Genomic DNA, 16,157 nt, shown 5'->3' with positions numbered 1-16,157 from the left:
ACGTGCTAGGCCTCACTTTGTTGACCCATCTCTTAAAACCATAACTCACTTCACCCATTAACAATTTACTACAAAAATATGTATCGAACGGTAACAGTTTCATAGAATTTCTTGCGGCAACATCTTGTAAGGTGGAGAAGAAAGCATTTATAATGTCACTAGTAGTTAAACAGGGCAGGTTCTGGATAAAGCTTCCAGCGCCCGCCCCTAGGTGGCAGCATGGTCATCGAATGTTCTCGAAGATGACGTCATCGATGAGTCACTCAGACTAATGGTGATGCCGATGACTCATCGAATCGCGCACTTGGTGGGGGTTTCCCATAATTTCTACTCAGTATGTCTGCTCTGTTGATGACTCACCGATTAGTGCGTGGTGGGGGTATCCCATAAGACTCAACGAGACTCGTATGGAATATGATACCATGATAATCCACGGATTAATGTGAAAAGAGAATGTCATTGATATTTTTAGTTTTTCTAGAATATTCATGAACATTCTCATGGTTTGAAAAGAGTGGGGGAGATTCTATAAAAACCGAGCACTGAACTGACACCATACTCAATCCAAAGTTTCATTTCAAACCATTACGCTAACGTTTATAGTGAGAAGAGTGAAAATGTACTGTATGGATATGCAAGGATTTCAGTCCCCAAATAATCAATTTATTGTGAAAGAATTGGGACTTCAAGCGGTTCAGAAAAATGAGTGTGCATGTCTCCATTACGAACCCCCATATGAATGGAGTGAGTTACCATTAAAATACCAGAAGACGAATAGATGGCTCACCAACAACTATCATGGGATCCCGTGGGAATCAGGTTTCATCCCCTACGATCACCTGGAAGACGACATCGAGTTGATTCTGGCGGACGCACAAATCATCTTCGTGAATGGTCTACAGAAGAAGCGATGGTTGGAGTCCATCTCCAATAAAATTATCATCGATCTGAATGATTTTGGGTCTTCACAGGCAGTAAGTGTGAGCGTACCTGGTTGTTGGATCCATCGAGAACAGAGCATCATCGATAATTACACCTGTGCCTTTGAGAATAGCCGGAAGTTAGCAGAATGGTACAAGAAGTACTTCAGTTCGACTTTGGACTCATCTATCGATTTGTACGGAATCATACGTAATATGCAAATCAAGCAACAGGATTCAACAAATTTCAAGAAAACTTTCTTGTTGAAATTTGCATGGCAACACATCGATGAATTGTGGGATGCCCTTCCAGACAGATTGAAGAAAATACCAGAGATTCAGGAGCATCGATGATGTTATCTGCACCATTCAACATCAGCGAACATGGGAGATGTTCTGGATGGTCCCCCACCTCTCATAAAAAATTGTTCCTTTTGTAATGATGATTATTAATAAGTGATGAAAATTGTAAGATGTAAATCAAAAATGCTAATGATATAATAAACATGATTGAAATTGACATCATCTCATCTTCATTCAATAGACTCTCCATTCAATCAACACTAACCCCTTCAATTTTTAAGAAAATAAACAAGGATAATAAACATTGAGATTAGAAATAGGAAAAAAAAATTACCGATGATAGGTTTGAACACAGATCCTTGAGCGTTGAAAGCCTATGCGTTACACACTAAGGAATAGCGCTCATGACACATATAGTAATTCTCTTATGAATCATATGCTCTGTATGTCTCATGGTTTATTTATTCATTATTGTTATCATATTCTTTTAAAGTTGTATGCTGAAAAAATGATGTGTGTCATCAAATTAAACAAATTGTTTTCAATACGAAAAGAAAAAAAAATATATATATGGAGAACTGAGGTTTTAAACCCACTACCTACAGCGTTGTAGACCATCATGCTGTGCAATGGGCTATTACGCTGTTACGCTCTTCGGTTTTCTTCAACTGAGTCATATCCCTATTTTATCTCACCTGAATTTTTTTTCATAGTTATTACATCAAAATTAATGAAAAATATAAAACATGGAGGTTAAAGTCATAGTGTTTGAAATGGAAATATTCCTTTTTTCCATCCTCCCGCTTTAGATATTTCAATCTTTATATCAGATCTACATCATCAATGTCATGTTCCGGTCGCTACAGCGCCGATATATGTGTGAATTCTTTTGTGTATCATATGTGTTATTCATACCATAGCCTTTATTTATATTAATTACAATATCTTTTCTTCAATTTCTGTGATGGAAAAACGATTCGTTCCATCAAACTGAACTAATTGTCTCTTATTACATTTTTTGATTGCTCTATTCTTACTCGAAATATAACGACTCTAAAATTCGATGTGGAAACGTAAAGCTATGCACACCTCGCTGCCCCCTTCCCCTCCTTTCCATACATCATTATACACCTCGATTGTCTACACTAATTATCACTTTAAATAACTGATTTAGAGAAAAATCACATAAGGATAAAAATATTCGATCTTTCGAGTATAACATATAAAACTTTTGTGTTTTTTTCATATCTCAATTATTATCTGAGATTTACATCCTCAAAGTATGGTTTCCGGTTCAACCGGAAATGCGAATGGTGCTCCAATCCACCCCATACTACATATCCCTTTCCATCACATTTCATTCGATTATAACTCTTGATGTATTCGGAATAGAGAAAAAATAGATAAATGCAAAAACATGTATTTTGATGGGAGGAACATTTTTCATTAGAACTACTTCTATCGATTTTCATTAGGAGTTTCTCACCATTCGTTATCTGGTTATTTGATCCTACGAAGGAGAGAAATCAAGAGTGGAATGATTTTTTTTTCTCATTCGAATGGAATGATTTTTTTTCTCATTCGGATGAAAGAAATGTCCAGAACATTCGCGAATAATCTCGAATCCATATGACACCATGAGATAGATGGAGACAAATATATTCTCCCTATTCACCTCTCCCTCACTCCAGAAGACTAAACATTGATAACCAACCAATATATAAGGAACCAAACCCCCCAGCGAATTTGATCCAGTGTGCCAAGAGGTCTTGTCTTGACCATAGTGCTAGTACCCACAGCTCAAAGTGACAAGATGCAAGTGAGATCAACGAAAAAATATGGGCTTTTCCACTCCCCGTATTATCGGGATGGTGAGGGGAAGAGGTTCATTTTCATGAAGAGTCTGGTAGTGAGGTGTCCTCGCACCTGGACAATGAATCCCCAAACCAAATTAATTGGTAAGGTGATCAGAACCATCCTAGTGCAGCACTGGATGGAGTTTGTGAACGAAATTTATTTCATTGCTGACAACATCCACACCATAATTGTGAAACAGTCAGAATATGAATATTGGTGCCAAGTGGTGGATGATTCTGCTGTACCACGCAACGAGGGTGAAAAGGGGATGCTGGAGGCGAGAATTCCATTCTGGAAAAACTGTGTTGGACGTGGGTGGAATGATCGCGTTTCTATTATTGCAGAGAAAATTGGGAAAGTATTTATCTATGAATTGAAACTTGATGGTGAGCCTGTCAAAGTGAAGGAGGAAGCAGTGAACATTCTGGAAGATGATGTGCCAGTTATGGGTGAAGATGCAGCAGAAAATGTTATGGAGGTGGATGATTCTCTGGTGGTGAAAAAGGAGGAGGTGGATGTTGATGATAGTGCTGATCTGTTGGTAGCTGCTGAACCCATGGTGGAACAGATGGAGAATCAGGTGGGGGGTCAGGCGGGAGAGACAGCTCAACATGCTGGAGTCCTGGCGGTGGTGAATGATGGTGGGGTAATTCAGCCTTCTGGACAGATGGACGGGGCCGGAGAGGAACGAGGGGAGGATTCTGAGCAGGATGAGCTCTCAGATGAGCATGATGAAGTATACAGAGGTAAGAAAAACTAAATCCTTCACATATTATATACAAGCACTCTGGTAGCTCAGTGGTAACGAGTCAGCTCGTTGACTATGAAATCCCCGGTTCAAAACTCCCTTCAGGAGTAATTTTTTTTTGTTTTTCCCCATTTTTCTCATAATTTGAATGAAATATGAAAAGAAAAAAAAGATTTCATTCTTTTCGTATAACTTTCAAAGAAAATAACTAATTTTCTTCAATTTTTCAATGTTACAGAGGTTAGAGAGGTTCGTTGGAGCAGGAACTCACATACCGGAAACGTAAGGCGGGAGGTGAGGAGGCTGAGGGAGTGGACAATCTACCATTGAGATGAAAAAATAGTGGAAAAAAATGATCTAAGATTTTTTATACACCAAAGTTTATTTACTTCATTCATTCATTTACTTTATTCATTTGCGTTTTTTTTCTGTATCCATTCGGTAATTCATCCCTGTATCCTTTTTTTATTATACATTTAGAATAAAAAAGTGAAAAATTAATAAAACTCTCCATTGATTTCATATCAATTCCCTCAAATTCTCCTTTTTCCTAATGTACAATTCCCACATTTATTCAAAAGGTGAGAAAAATGCTAATTTGCACAACATCCACCATCGGTAAAACAGGGTGTTGATCGATGATCTCAAACGGATGTTGGTAAAAAAGATTCTGCTTTACCATCAGCAGCACACCCAAGTGTTGGTAACCGAGATTTGATTAACACATATTGTACAACCAGTACAGCTCCATGGTAGCGAGCTAACCTGGTAATACGGAGGGCGCGGGTTTAAATCTCGCTCACCCTATAGATTTTTTTATTGTTTTTTTTTTTATTTCATCCGTTTTCTCACTTAAAACATAACAAACGAATAATTAAATGCCTATAAACGGAATTCACTAAGAATTTCGAAATAGGTATTATGATTTTTAATGTTTTCGAATCTCATGCGTAGAATTTCATTTCTTATCATAAGTTTATTATTAGTTTTTGGTAAAATGGGGGAAACATTGAAATAAAAGTGAAAACAATCAATTTTTATGTGGAACAATTTTCATAAGTTTTATTATCACTTGAATGATACAAAATAGGAGTCATGGTTACAAAACCTGGTAATTGATGAATTCAGCAAATGCTCTGGTTTCCGAAAAACTCCTTAAATCCCAATGAATTCAAATCTCATTCCCTCCCCAAGGTACTTCATTTTGAGTCGCTTCTCAGAAACTGCATTTTGAAGTTTCTCCAGACGTGTTTTATCATCCAGGAGAAATTTGGTTACCCTCTCAGGTAGAAAAACGGTGAATGTGGCGTCGATAGTGATGACAACACTCAATCCAAACCTCGTTCTAAGAGTTTTCACTTCAGAAACCGGATAGTGTGTATTAGAATCCAACTCCATCATCTTCTTAGTTGGCAAGTAACTACTACTTGCGATATTGTTGATTGATGAGAAATCCATGTTTTTAGTATAGAATATAAAACTTTAATTTTTCTTCTCAAGATCTCTCCTCTTGCTGAACACTCTGAGAGTAGCTGAAGGACTGATGTTGAGGAGTTCTATCCTGAGGGTTTATATACACAAATCTTATCAGATAATGACGTCATCGTTCTAGAATAATCAAAAGAAGAGTCCAGAACCTTCTCGGATCTTCTAGAATTGCAACGAATGTTCAAGAAAATTGAAATATGAGACGATCATTATCACTGCATGCTTTTTATACAAATGAGTCATCAAAGTTTTTTATAGAAAATGAGTCATCACATTGGGTATTTAAGGCGGGGAAACAGTTTCGAGCCAATCAGTGTCCTTAAAACCCCATACGATGGATGAGCAGAGGAAGAAGCTACTGCGCGTGTTGAGAGAAGCATATGAGATGCTCCCCCATGCTCAAGCTGATGATGTGGAGAATCTGAAGAATCTAACGAAGAAGAATATCAAATTGTTGAACAAATATTTGAAAAATGCCAAGACTAGTGGTGAAAAGAGTGGAATCCAAGCAACAATTGCACAATTATTGTGGTATGTTGAAGCATTCAATTATCATATGAAACATGGGGGTAAGATTAAAAGAAAAATATCAACGAAAAAGATCTCAAATCGAGTGCAATGGAAAGACCTCCAATCAGCTTTCCAAAATCGTGTGAAAACTGGTGCTGTAATCAATTTAGTTCATAAAGACATCAAATCATTCCTTCGAGATTGTAAGAAACTAGTTATTACTCGTTTGGAGCATGTTTTAACTGATGAAGGAAACGTGAAAGTTAATTGTGTTCTCTCATGTAACTTTACAATAGTGAAATCAGACGAGATTCATGAAGAAATGAAACATTTCACCACGAAAAACGAGGTGATCCTTCCAGCCACAAACTTGAGTGAATGGTTCGATCATTTTATTATTGATCATCTTATTGTAAAGTTAGAAGACTTTCAAGAGACTGGTTCTGGTTGGCTGTTGAGTGAAATAATCAATCTGGTAATTAATATCAACAAATTTGAACCCTTAACTGGTGGAGATTCAACCTTTGTCGAGCTGCCTAGGAATATACAATCTAAGAAAGCTGTGGTAAATATTCAAAACCGTGATCAATTCTGCTTCTTGTGGGCGGTTACAGCAGCTCTCCATCCGCAAAGTACTAATGTAAGTCTAGTGAGTTCATACCCCCATTTTCGCAACGTACTGAAATATGAAGGGTTGAGTTTTCCAATGACACTCAAAGGTATTCCCAAGTTTGAAGAAATGAATGATTTGAAGATTAATGTGTATGGTATGGAAACACAAGATCATAATAACACAATCTTCCCTGTTTACTTGAGTAAGAAAATAACTGCTCGAGAAACAATCCATTTGTTAATGATAGCAAGCAATACAACAACGTCTGATGAACCAGTCTTCCATTTCGCATGGATTCGCAATTTATCACGTTTGGTTAGTTCTCAAATTTCTAGAAGGAAGGGTTTTACATGGTTATGTGATCGATGCTTGTGCCACTTCCGGTATCAAAACTCCTTTGAAAAACATAAGGAAGATTGTGCTACTTTAAACAAGGTACGAATGATTATACCTGAAGAAAAAGATAAAATACTGAACTTCAAGAATTTCAAACATGGAGAAACGGTCCCATTCACTGTTTACGCAGATTTGGAATGTATGATAGACTCAAAAGAGAATGATCATCATATCCCTCATAGTTTTGCCTTCTATGTAAAATATGCTCACGATGATTCATTGTCAGAACTTAAAACGCATCGCGGTTCTGATTGTATTGCGTGGTTTACAACAGAAATGAAGCTGCTAGCATACAGAGTACATCAATACTTGAAGACAAATAAACGAATGGAAACCTTATCAGCTCAACAAATTGAAGATTTTCAATCGGCAGTGATATGTTACATGTGCAAAAAACCTTTGGCTACAAATGATAAGGTTCGTGATCATTGTCATTCAACAGGACGATATCGTGGAGCTGCGCATCGGAGTTGTAACCTCACATATCAAGATTCTCATACGATCCCCATTGTATTCCATAATCTCTCTGGTTATGATGCTCATTTCATCATTCGTAGTTTCGCAACATCATTCAATGGGGATATTAAAATTCTTCCGGTGAATAAAGAACGTTATATCTCTTTCACTAAATGGGTAGCAGGGACTTGCGTGAGTTTAAGATTCATCGATTCATTCCGTTTCATGGGTAGTAGTCTTGAAAGATTGGCAAATTACCTCGATAATGATCATAAAGAAATAACGAGAAAATATCAACCAGATTCTGTGAAATTCAACCTATTGTGTAGAAAGGGGGTATTTCCCTATGAATATATTGATGACTGGAGTAAATTGAATGAAACTGAGTTGCCTAGGAAAGAAGAGTTTTACTCGAAATTAACTGATGAACAAATATCTGATGAAGATTATCAGCATGCTCTTGATGTTTGGAGTCAATTCAATATTAAAACATTGGGCGAGTATTCAGATCTCTATCTACAAACTGATGTCTTATTGTTAGCTGATATTTTTCAAAATTTCCGTCACAATTGCTTCTCTACTTATGAATTAGATCCTTTGCATTATTATACAGCTCCCGGATTAGCCTTTGATGCTATGCTGAAATGTACAGGAGTGAATTTAGAGCTTTTTACCGATCCCGAAATGATTTTATTCATTGAAAAAGGTATTAGAGGTGGAGTATCACAATGTGCAAATAGATATGCTCATGCTAATAATCCATTTATGGGGGAGAAACTCTATAATCCATCGTTAGAAACATCATATGTGATGTATTATGATGTAAACAATTTGTATGGGGCTGCTATGAGTTTAAGTTTACCATGTGATTCATTTGAATGGGTTGATACTACTTCTGTGGATATTCTAAATGTTCCTGATGATTCTCCAGTTGGATATATCGTTGAGGTTGATTTCGAATACCCTAAAGAACTGCATGAACTGCATAAAGATTTTCCTCTTTGTCCTGAGCATTTCATTCCTCCGGGAAGTAAACACTCAAAATTAGTTACCACACTTTTCTCCAAAGAAAAGTATGTGATACATTACCGGAACTTGAAACAATACACAACTCTCGGTATGAAATTGAAACATATCCATCGTGTTCTGAAATTCAATCAGAAGCCCTGGTTGAAGTCGTATATTGATCTGAATACTATGAAAAGACAACAGTCGAAGAATGAATTCGAGAAGAACTTTTATAAGTTGATGAATAATGCTGTATTTGGAAAAACAATGGAAAATGTTAGGAAACAGAAAGATATTAAGCTCGTCACATATTGGGGTGGTCGTTATGGAGCAAAAGAACTGATTGCCAAACCCAATTTCCATAGCTGTATGGTATTTGATAATGATATGGTTGTTATTTAAATGAATCGAACATCTGTATACTTCAAGAAACCTATTTACATTGGATTCACGATTCTCGATCTATCAAAAACAATCGTGTATGATTTCCATTACAACTATGTTAAACCTAAATTTGGTGATTCAGCGAAATTGATGTATACTGATACAGATAGTTTATTATATTTGTTTCGAGTACCAAACATCTATGAGTCTATAAAAGAAGACATACACATGTTTGATACATCTGACTATAAACAGAATAATGAATATGGAATACAGCTAGCAAATAAAAAAGTATTAGGTCTCATGAAGGATGAGAATAATGGACGAATCATGGTGGAATTTGTAGGTTTGCGAGTCAAGACATATGCCTTCAGGATGTTGGATGATGATAAAGCTAAGAAGAAAGCTAAGGGTGTCAAAGCTGCTACACTCAGAAAAATCACTTTTGATGACTATAAGAACTGTCTCCTCAATAATGAGCATATTGAGAAAGATCAATATTTGATCCGGAGTAAAAAACATGAGGTGTATACAATCCGCCAGAAGAAATTAGCATTGAGCTGGGAAGATGATAAGCGTATGATTTCTACGAACACGACAGATACCTTACCTTGGGGGTATACTAAACCAAGTGTATAATTATAAATAGATATTTTCATACATTGTATATTTAGGATTAAGGTGAAAAATAAGTATGAATATACAAAAATTTTGTGTTTGTTTTCTATTTTATTTCCTTTTCACAAATGATATACATCAAATAGATAAAAAAAATCCCTGCAGTTATACATCTGACTCATTGATCCAACTATTATGAGAATCATCAAAGCCTAACCACTTCACATATAATTTATTTCCTCGTTTTTTAATCACTTTTTCAATAAGATACACATCAGGATGCTTCACTTTAGATAATTCCTCCTCATAGAAACTTCCTTCAATAGGATTATCCTGATAATCAATCAACTTATAAGTAGTTGGTTCAGTCCTCCTCACGCGAATGATTTTGAAAATTTCAGTTGTCCAATTGGGTGTATAGCCTTTTTCAAAAACATGTTTATATTTGCTGATTCTCACTTTGTCATTTATTTGGAATTTCGGTTCTTTAACTCTATTGTTCAGAAATTTTCCATAAACTTGGTGGCGAAGGAACTTTTCATTCATTTCATTCACATCCTTGGGTTTCATATGAATTGTTCGATGTTTTGTATCATTATAAGATGATATAATGTCGGTAAGTATATCGAACCATCTGTATGATCCTTGGAGAGAGAATTTCTTCCACATTCGCTCTTTCAACGTACGGTTGAATCGTTCACAAATCGATGCTTTTAAATTACTAAACGTTGAATACATTTTTATATCAAATTTTTGCATAAGATTTTTGAATTCTTTGTTATAGAATTCTTTTCCTTGATCAACATGTAACTTTTGAGGTACTCGACCTCGATTGACTACAGATTCCATAGCTTTTGTTACATCCAATCCACTTTTTGATTTAATGGGTACTGCCCACGCAAATTTGAAGAAAATATCGATAATTGTGAGTAGAAATTTATGACCATCATTTTCTTTAGCATATGCTGACATATCCACAAGATCAGCTTGCCAGGTTTCATTGAGACCTCGTATATCTACTCGACGTCTGGGGTAATTCCTACGTGCAGGTCTGTGGAGTTCCTCAACTAGAGCTTCTTTTTCTGCCTTAAACTTTTCTGTTTTTCCTTGATTTTTCACCTTCATTCTCAGTTAACGTTTTAGAACTTCTCTTAACACGTCTTACTCCTTTTCCACTATCTGAAAACTCTGGTGCAGCTGCTATACTATTTTGTTCATCCGATTCAATTGGAGATTTTTTACCTGAGCTCTCCAATGTTTTCACTCTCTCATCTAGTGTTCGAATGGTTTCAAGGTTCTGTGTCATGTGTTTTTGTAGTAGATTAATCCCCAAATCTTCAATCAACCGCTTCACAAACTTCATGGAAACTACATCATTATCTTCTACTGCTTCAGCAACGTTACATAATCGCTTGTTCTTCATATCGAATTGTCCATCTGCTGTGAGCTTGAAGCCTCGACCTGGGGGTCCTTGAATATTCCGGGCTCCAGCAGCATTCAACTGTCGTCCAAACACATCAACACTCATTTTGTAACTGATGTTTCCATGATGTGTCCACTTCTAATATATCAATCCAGCCTCCCGTAGCTCCTCGATAATTGAAATTATTTCATTATTATGATTATTATTACCAGCTGCTTGAGATGCATATAACAATCGGAGTCGATCCACCAACTCATTTGGATCATCCCAATACACATAATCAATATTGCGTATCTTCTTTGCAATCATTTGGTTTGACAATCCTCTCCCTTGAGGAGATCGAGTCATGAAATTCGCTAATTTTTGTGTATTGTGTCGCTTCAATCTTTTCTTTGGATCAAAATATTGTCTATCAAGATGAGTCATCTTCACGATTTTTGTGAATGTTCTCTTATCATCATCTGTAATTTTCTCCTCATTAGGTTTTTTCTTGAATAATATTTCAAGAAGTCCTGGAGTTTGTTTATATTTTTCACGACCAATCACAATTGTTTCCCCTTCAAATTTGATTGGAGTAATCCCGATCACCCAATCACCTTTATACTTGCGGACTCCTGTTTTCATATCTAATTTTCCCTCTTCACCTGGGGTGTTGAATAATTGTAAATATTCTTGCGATAAATTATGAATATCTTCATCCTCCGCAGAATCAGAATCGTCTTGATTATCAGTACTTTCAGTTTCCATGGTGGAGGATGATGGCATGAAAACATTTCTATCTGTCTCTGATTCTGCTGGTGGTGGTGATGGTCTTCCAGGAATATTTGAAGCATCCATTTCCTTCATTCGTTGGATCTTTGTTGGGATATTAGAATCATCTGTTTCAGCCACACGTTTCCTTGAATCAGGAACTTTGAACTTCTTATATCTCTTTGCTCTCCTAGGAATTCCAGCATGAGTGGTTTGATCCACTAGTTTTTGTAATGGTGTAACAACTGGTTTGAAAACTTCATTTAGAGTTTTTTCTGCATTTTCTCTCCCCAATTTCATTAGTTTATGCTTTTCACGAATTGCTTCACTTGCATCGGCGATTTGTTGTAACACATGCTTCTCTTTATTCAAAATAGAACTTGTCATGATGAAGTCCTGGATACAACTGCTTCAGAAAATCATATGCATTACATATTTATAAAACAATCGAACCCTCTTCTATAGCGACCATCACTCAGCTCTCTACCTTTATCAATCAATAAAAAGCTATATTTATCGACATTCCAACATGAGGAACATATGTCTTTGAATTGATTGTAAGTCATATCCGTGTTGATATGATCTTCATAGATATGTCGCAAATTCTTATCATCCTGCTTGAATAAGATCAATAAATTTGCATTATCACGTACGAGATGTTTTGGAATACGTGTATATGTTTGACAAAGGTAAAAGGAATCAACATTTCGGTGACGCCCCATACAAAAGAAAGCACGCATATTATCTTGCTTTTCACACGCAACATCATCGAAGATAAAGATGGAATTGGGATTCGCATCTTCTGGTTTTATGACCTCTTCATGTTCGTTGAATGGAAAATATCCAATTGTCTTTGTTGCTTCTAAAACATTCTTTAGAAACTCATATTTCGGTTGATTCAAAGACTTTGAATAGACATACACGTTTTCGAATCTAAGACCATTCGGATGTGTGATCAGCGCCAATAATGCATTCGTTTTACCACAGTTCAAAGGTCCACAAATNGACCATTCGGATGTGTGATCAGCGCCAATAATGCATTCGTTTTACCACAGTTCGAAGGTCCACAAAAGATTGCTCGAACTGTATTCGGTAGTAATTCACCATGACGTTTCTCTTTCATTTTATCATCCGCATTCTGTACTACTTTATCGAAATTCAAAATGGGTAATCTCACTTCCTGTTCCGCGAACTTCATTTTTGATGAGTATTACTCATGACTTCCCATGTTCAACTGAGATGAAAACATATAAATAGTGGGTTTATATACCATTCACATTCAGTTGAGTATGAGCTATGATAGTGAGCGGATGTACGAGGAGTGGAAAAGGAATTTTCAACAAGATAATCAACAAATTACCCATCGAATTACATATCCCCGGTTATCAATATTGTGGGCCAGGAACGAAGCTGTCAGAGAGGTTAGCACGCGGAGATCCTGGGATCAATCTTCTCGATAAAGCGTGTAAGGAACACGATATCGCATATTCAAAGAATCGAGAGAATCTTTCTGCAAGACATAACGCTGATAAAACATTAGAAAATAGAGCGTGGACACGTGTATTGTCAAAAGACGCGGGTTTAGGTGAAAAAGCTGCAGCTTGGGCTGTAGCTAATGCTATGAAAGCTAAAACTAGCTTTGGATTTGGATTGAAGAAAAAAGTGGGGGGAAAAACTAGTAAACGTAGGAAAAGTCTTGTGAAAAAGAAGAAATCATGTGGACGGGGTGCTGCAAAAAAGCATGTTGCTCTCAAAACAATCATCAAAGCAGCGAGACAATCGATGCGTCCTGGAGATGCGATCAAATCAGCTCTTCAAGCTGCACGAGATGCTGTTCGAAAAGCTGGAGGAAAGCGCTCCGTAAAATCACCAAGAGTATTACCAGTACCCGGAAAAATTGGTGGAGTGCTGCCATTCTTGATTCCCTTATTTGCTGGGTTAAGCGCCACGGGAGCTTTAGCTGGACNCTTATTCGCTGGGTTAAGTGCCACGGGAGCTTTAGCTGGAGGCGCCGCTGGTATCGCAAAAGCTGTGAACGACGCGAAAGCAGCTAAGCAGTACCACGAGGAGAGTAAACATCATAATCAAACAATGGAAGCAATTTCAATGGGTAAAGGACTGTATTTGAAGCTCTATAAAACAGGATTAGGACTCCATTTGCAACTAAAAAACTCATAAAGCTACCGCACCGAGCCCTCAGTGATGCTGATATCATAAAATACTCCAAACTCATGAAAATTCCATATTTCCGAGGAGTTTACATAAGAAATGGATTACCCATAAATGGATCTCGGGTGAATGAATCAGCTATAGTGAATTTGGATGATAGGGATGGTCCTGGCACTCACTGGGTGGCATATAAGAAACGGAAAAATGAAATCATTTATTTCGATAGTTTTGGAAATTTACAACCACCAAAAGAATTGATGGATTATTTCGGTGTTGGTAGCCTTGTCAAATATAATCATCAGAAGCATCAAGAGTATGACACTATCATATGTGGTCATCTATGTCTGAAATTTCTCAAAGGACAGATATAAATATCGCTCACATTCATTCATTGTGTTAGTTTACTGCTGACAACCATGGGAGAGTCTTTCACATTAACCCTGTCAGGAACCTCCTCTATTTTGGAAGCAAATTATTTTCCTCCCATTGAATTATCTCATAATCATCACTATAGTTTGGCTCTTGTTGAATTATTGACATTCAATTCAATTCCAAACATTACAGAAAAAATAATATACTACGATATGAGATGATATACAGTACGTCTCAAGGTAGTTATGAGATTGAAGACATTCAAAAATATTTGCAAAGGTTCGGCAGAAGAAAGGTGTTTCAATCAACATAAAAGCCAATAATAATACTTTGTGTAGTGAAATCAAAAGTGATCATACAATTGATTTCAAACCACCGATTCGATTGGTAGATTATTAGGATTCGATAACAGAATTTTATCACCTAATAAATCACACGTATCTGATTTGCCAGTTAGGATTCTTAAAGTGAATTCTATGTGTGTGGAGTGTAATATCACTGGAGGTGCGTATATTAATGGGAAGAAAGCTCACATCATTCATGAATTTTTTCCCACTGTGCCTCCAGGATATAAGGTCATTGAGGTGCCGAAGAATCTCATTTACCTTCCCATCGTGGTCCAAGCAATAGATCATCTCCAGCTGAGATTGGTAGATCAGGACGGTGACTTGTTGAACTTCCAAGGAGCAATTAATCACAATAAGACTTCACATTAAACGTACCTAATGGGTATCGTTTTCCAAACGAAGGTTGGGAAGAGTTATAAAAGGGAGTCATCCCCCCAGAGGACTAGCAGTCGTCAAAGACCCATCAAACCGTTAACACGTGAGAGTATTCAATTCCTCAAGAGTTTAAACTTGAGACCTCGAGTGTGAATCCAATCATCAATAATATATTATGGAGGACATCTTGAAGATTCAAAAATCTATCGTATTCGATGAGTCAGTTTCTCACTATGAGATGCATACTCATCAACCCTTCGCCTCATCAAGCTATGGTAATAATGATGTAATTTCAATTACTGTACAACATCAAGATTTATGTTTATTGCCCAGTAAGAGTCATCTGCATATTTATGGTCGATTAACCAAAGATAATGGAACAACGCCAACCGAGAGAACAAGACTCGTGAGTAACGCTATCTGTTATTTGTTTGAGGAAGTGCGATATGAGCTCAATGGAGTGGAGATTAATCGGGTGAAAAATGTGGGTTTAACAAGTCTCATGAAAAATTATGTTTCTCAGAGTCCTAACCAGTGGTTTTTGATGGAGAATGCTGGTTGGTTGAAGAATGATAGTATGGATAGTAATGAGACAATCACTGATAATGCAGGATATTTCGACATCTCTATACCATTAAGTCTTCTACTTGGCTTTGCTGAAGATTATCAGAAGATTGTTGTGAACGCAAAGCATGAACTCATTATTACGAGATCGAAAACAGACATCTGTGCAGTACTTCAGAGGGCTGTCAATCAACAAAACCCTGAGGAGAAATGGAAGATTAACCTTCAAAAGATTGAGTGGTTGATCCCCTATGTTAAAGTGTCGGACGAGCGCAAGGTGAAGCTGCTCAATTTCATCGCAAAAGACACACCCATTACAATGGGCTTTCGTACATGGGAATTGTATGAGTATCCTCTTCTCCCAGCAACCTCGAAGCATGTTTGGGTCGTGAAGACATCATCTCAATTGGAGAAACCAAGATACGTTATTCTTGGATTCCAAACGAATCGTAAAAACATCCAGACAGCCAATGCGAGCCACTTCGATCATTGCAGTATCCGAGATGTGAAGCTTTTCCTCAACTCAGAGAGCTATCCATATGGCAATTTGAATTTGGATATCGCCATCAATCAGTATTCAACGCTATACAACATGTACGTGAACTTTCAAGAGTCTTACTACGGAAAGGAAGCTGAGCCGTTATTGAATAGAGAGAAATTTCTAACCGATGCTCCATTGATTGTAATCGATTGTTCCAAGCAGAATGAGTATTTGAAAACTGGTCCAGTTGATATTCGTCTGGAATTTGAATCTTCTTTTCCTTTCGCACCCAATACATCAGCGTACTATCTCATCCTTCATGATCGAATTGTTGAATACAATCCCATCAGTGGAGGAGTTAAGAAACTAGTGTAA

The 16,157-nt window shown here is 37.0% G+C and overlaps 1 protein-coding gene across 1 annotated transcript; it reads left to right on the top strand.

The window, feature by feature from the left end:
• Nucleotides 1-14,912: 14,912 nt before the first annotated feature.
• LOC107045506 lies at nucleotides 14,913-16,157 on the top strand. Its single transcript, XM_015267809.1, has one exon. It carries the CDS (start codon nucleotides 14,913-14,915, stop codon nucleotides 16,155-16,157), a length of 1,245 nt encoding a protein of 414 aa, XP_015123295.1.

Source organism: Diachasma alloeum, unplaced genomic scaffold (genome assembly GCF_001412515.2).
Source record: "Diachasma alloeum isolate Michigan unplaced genomic scaffold, Dall2.0 Dall_scaffold_00965, whole genome shotgun sequence".
In the NCBI taxonomy this organism is placed as follows: Eukaryota; Metazoa; Arthropoda; class Insecta; order Hymenoptera; family Braconidae; genus Diachasma; species Diachasma alloeum.
The sequence above is the reverse complement of the archived record's forward strand: the minus strand, read 5'-3'. Positions and strand labels throughout refer to the sequence as shown.

What these genes read in the sequence shown, in the direction of transcription:
- LOC107045506 (XM_015267809.1), top strand. Translation starts at nt 14,913, where the DNA reads ATGGAGGACATCTTGAAGATTCAAAAATCTATCGTATTCGATGAGTCA.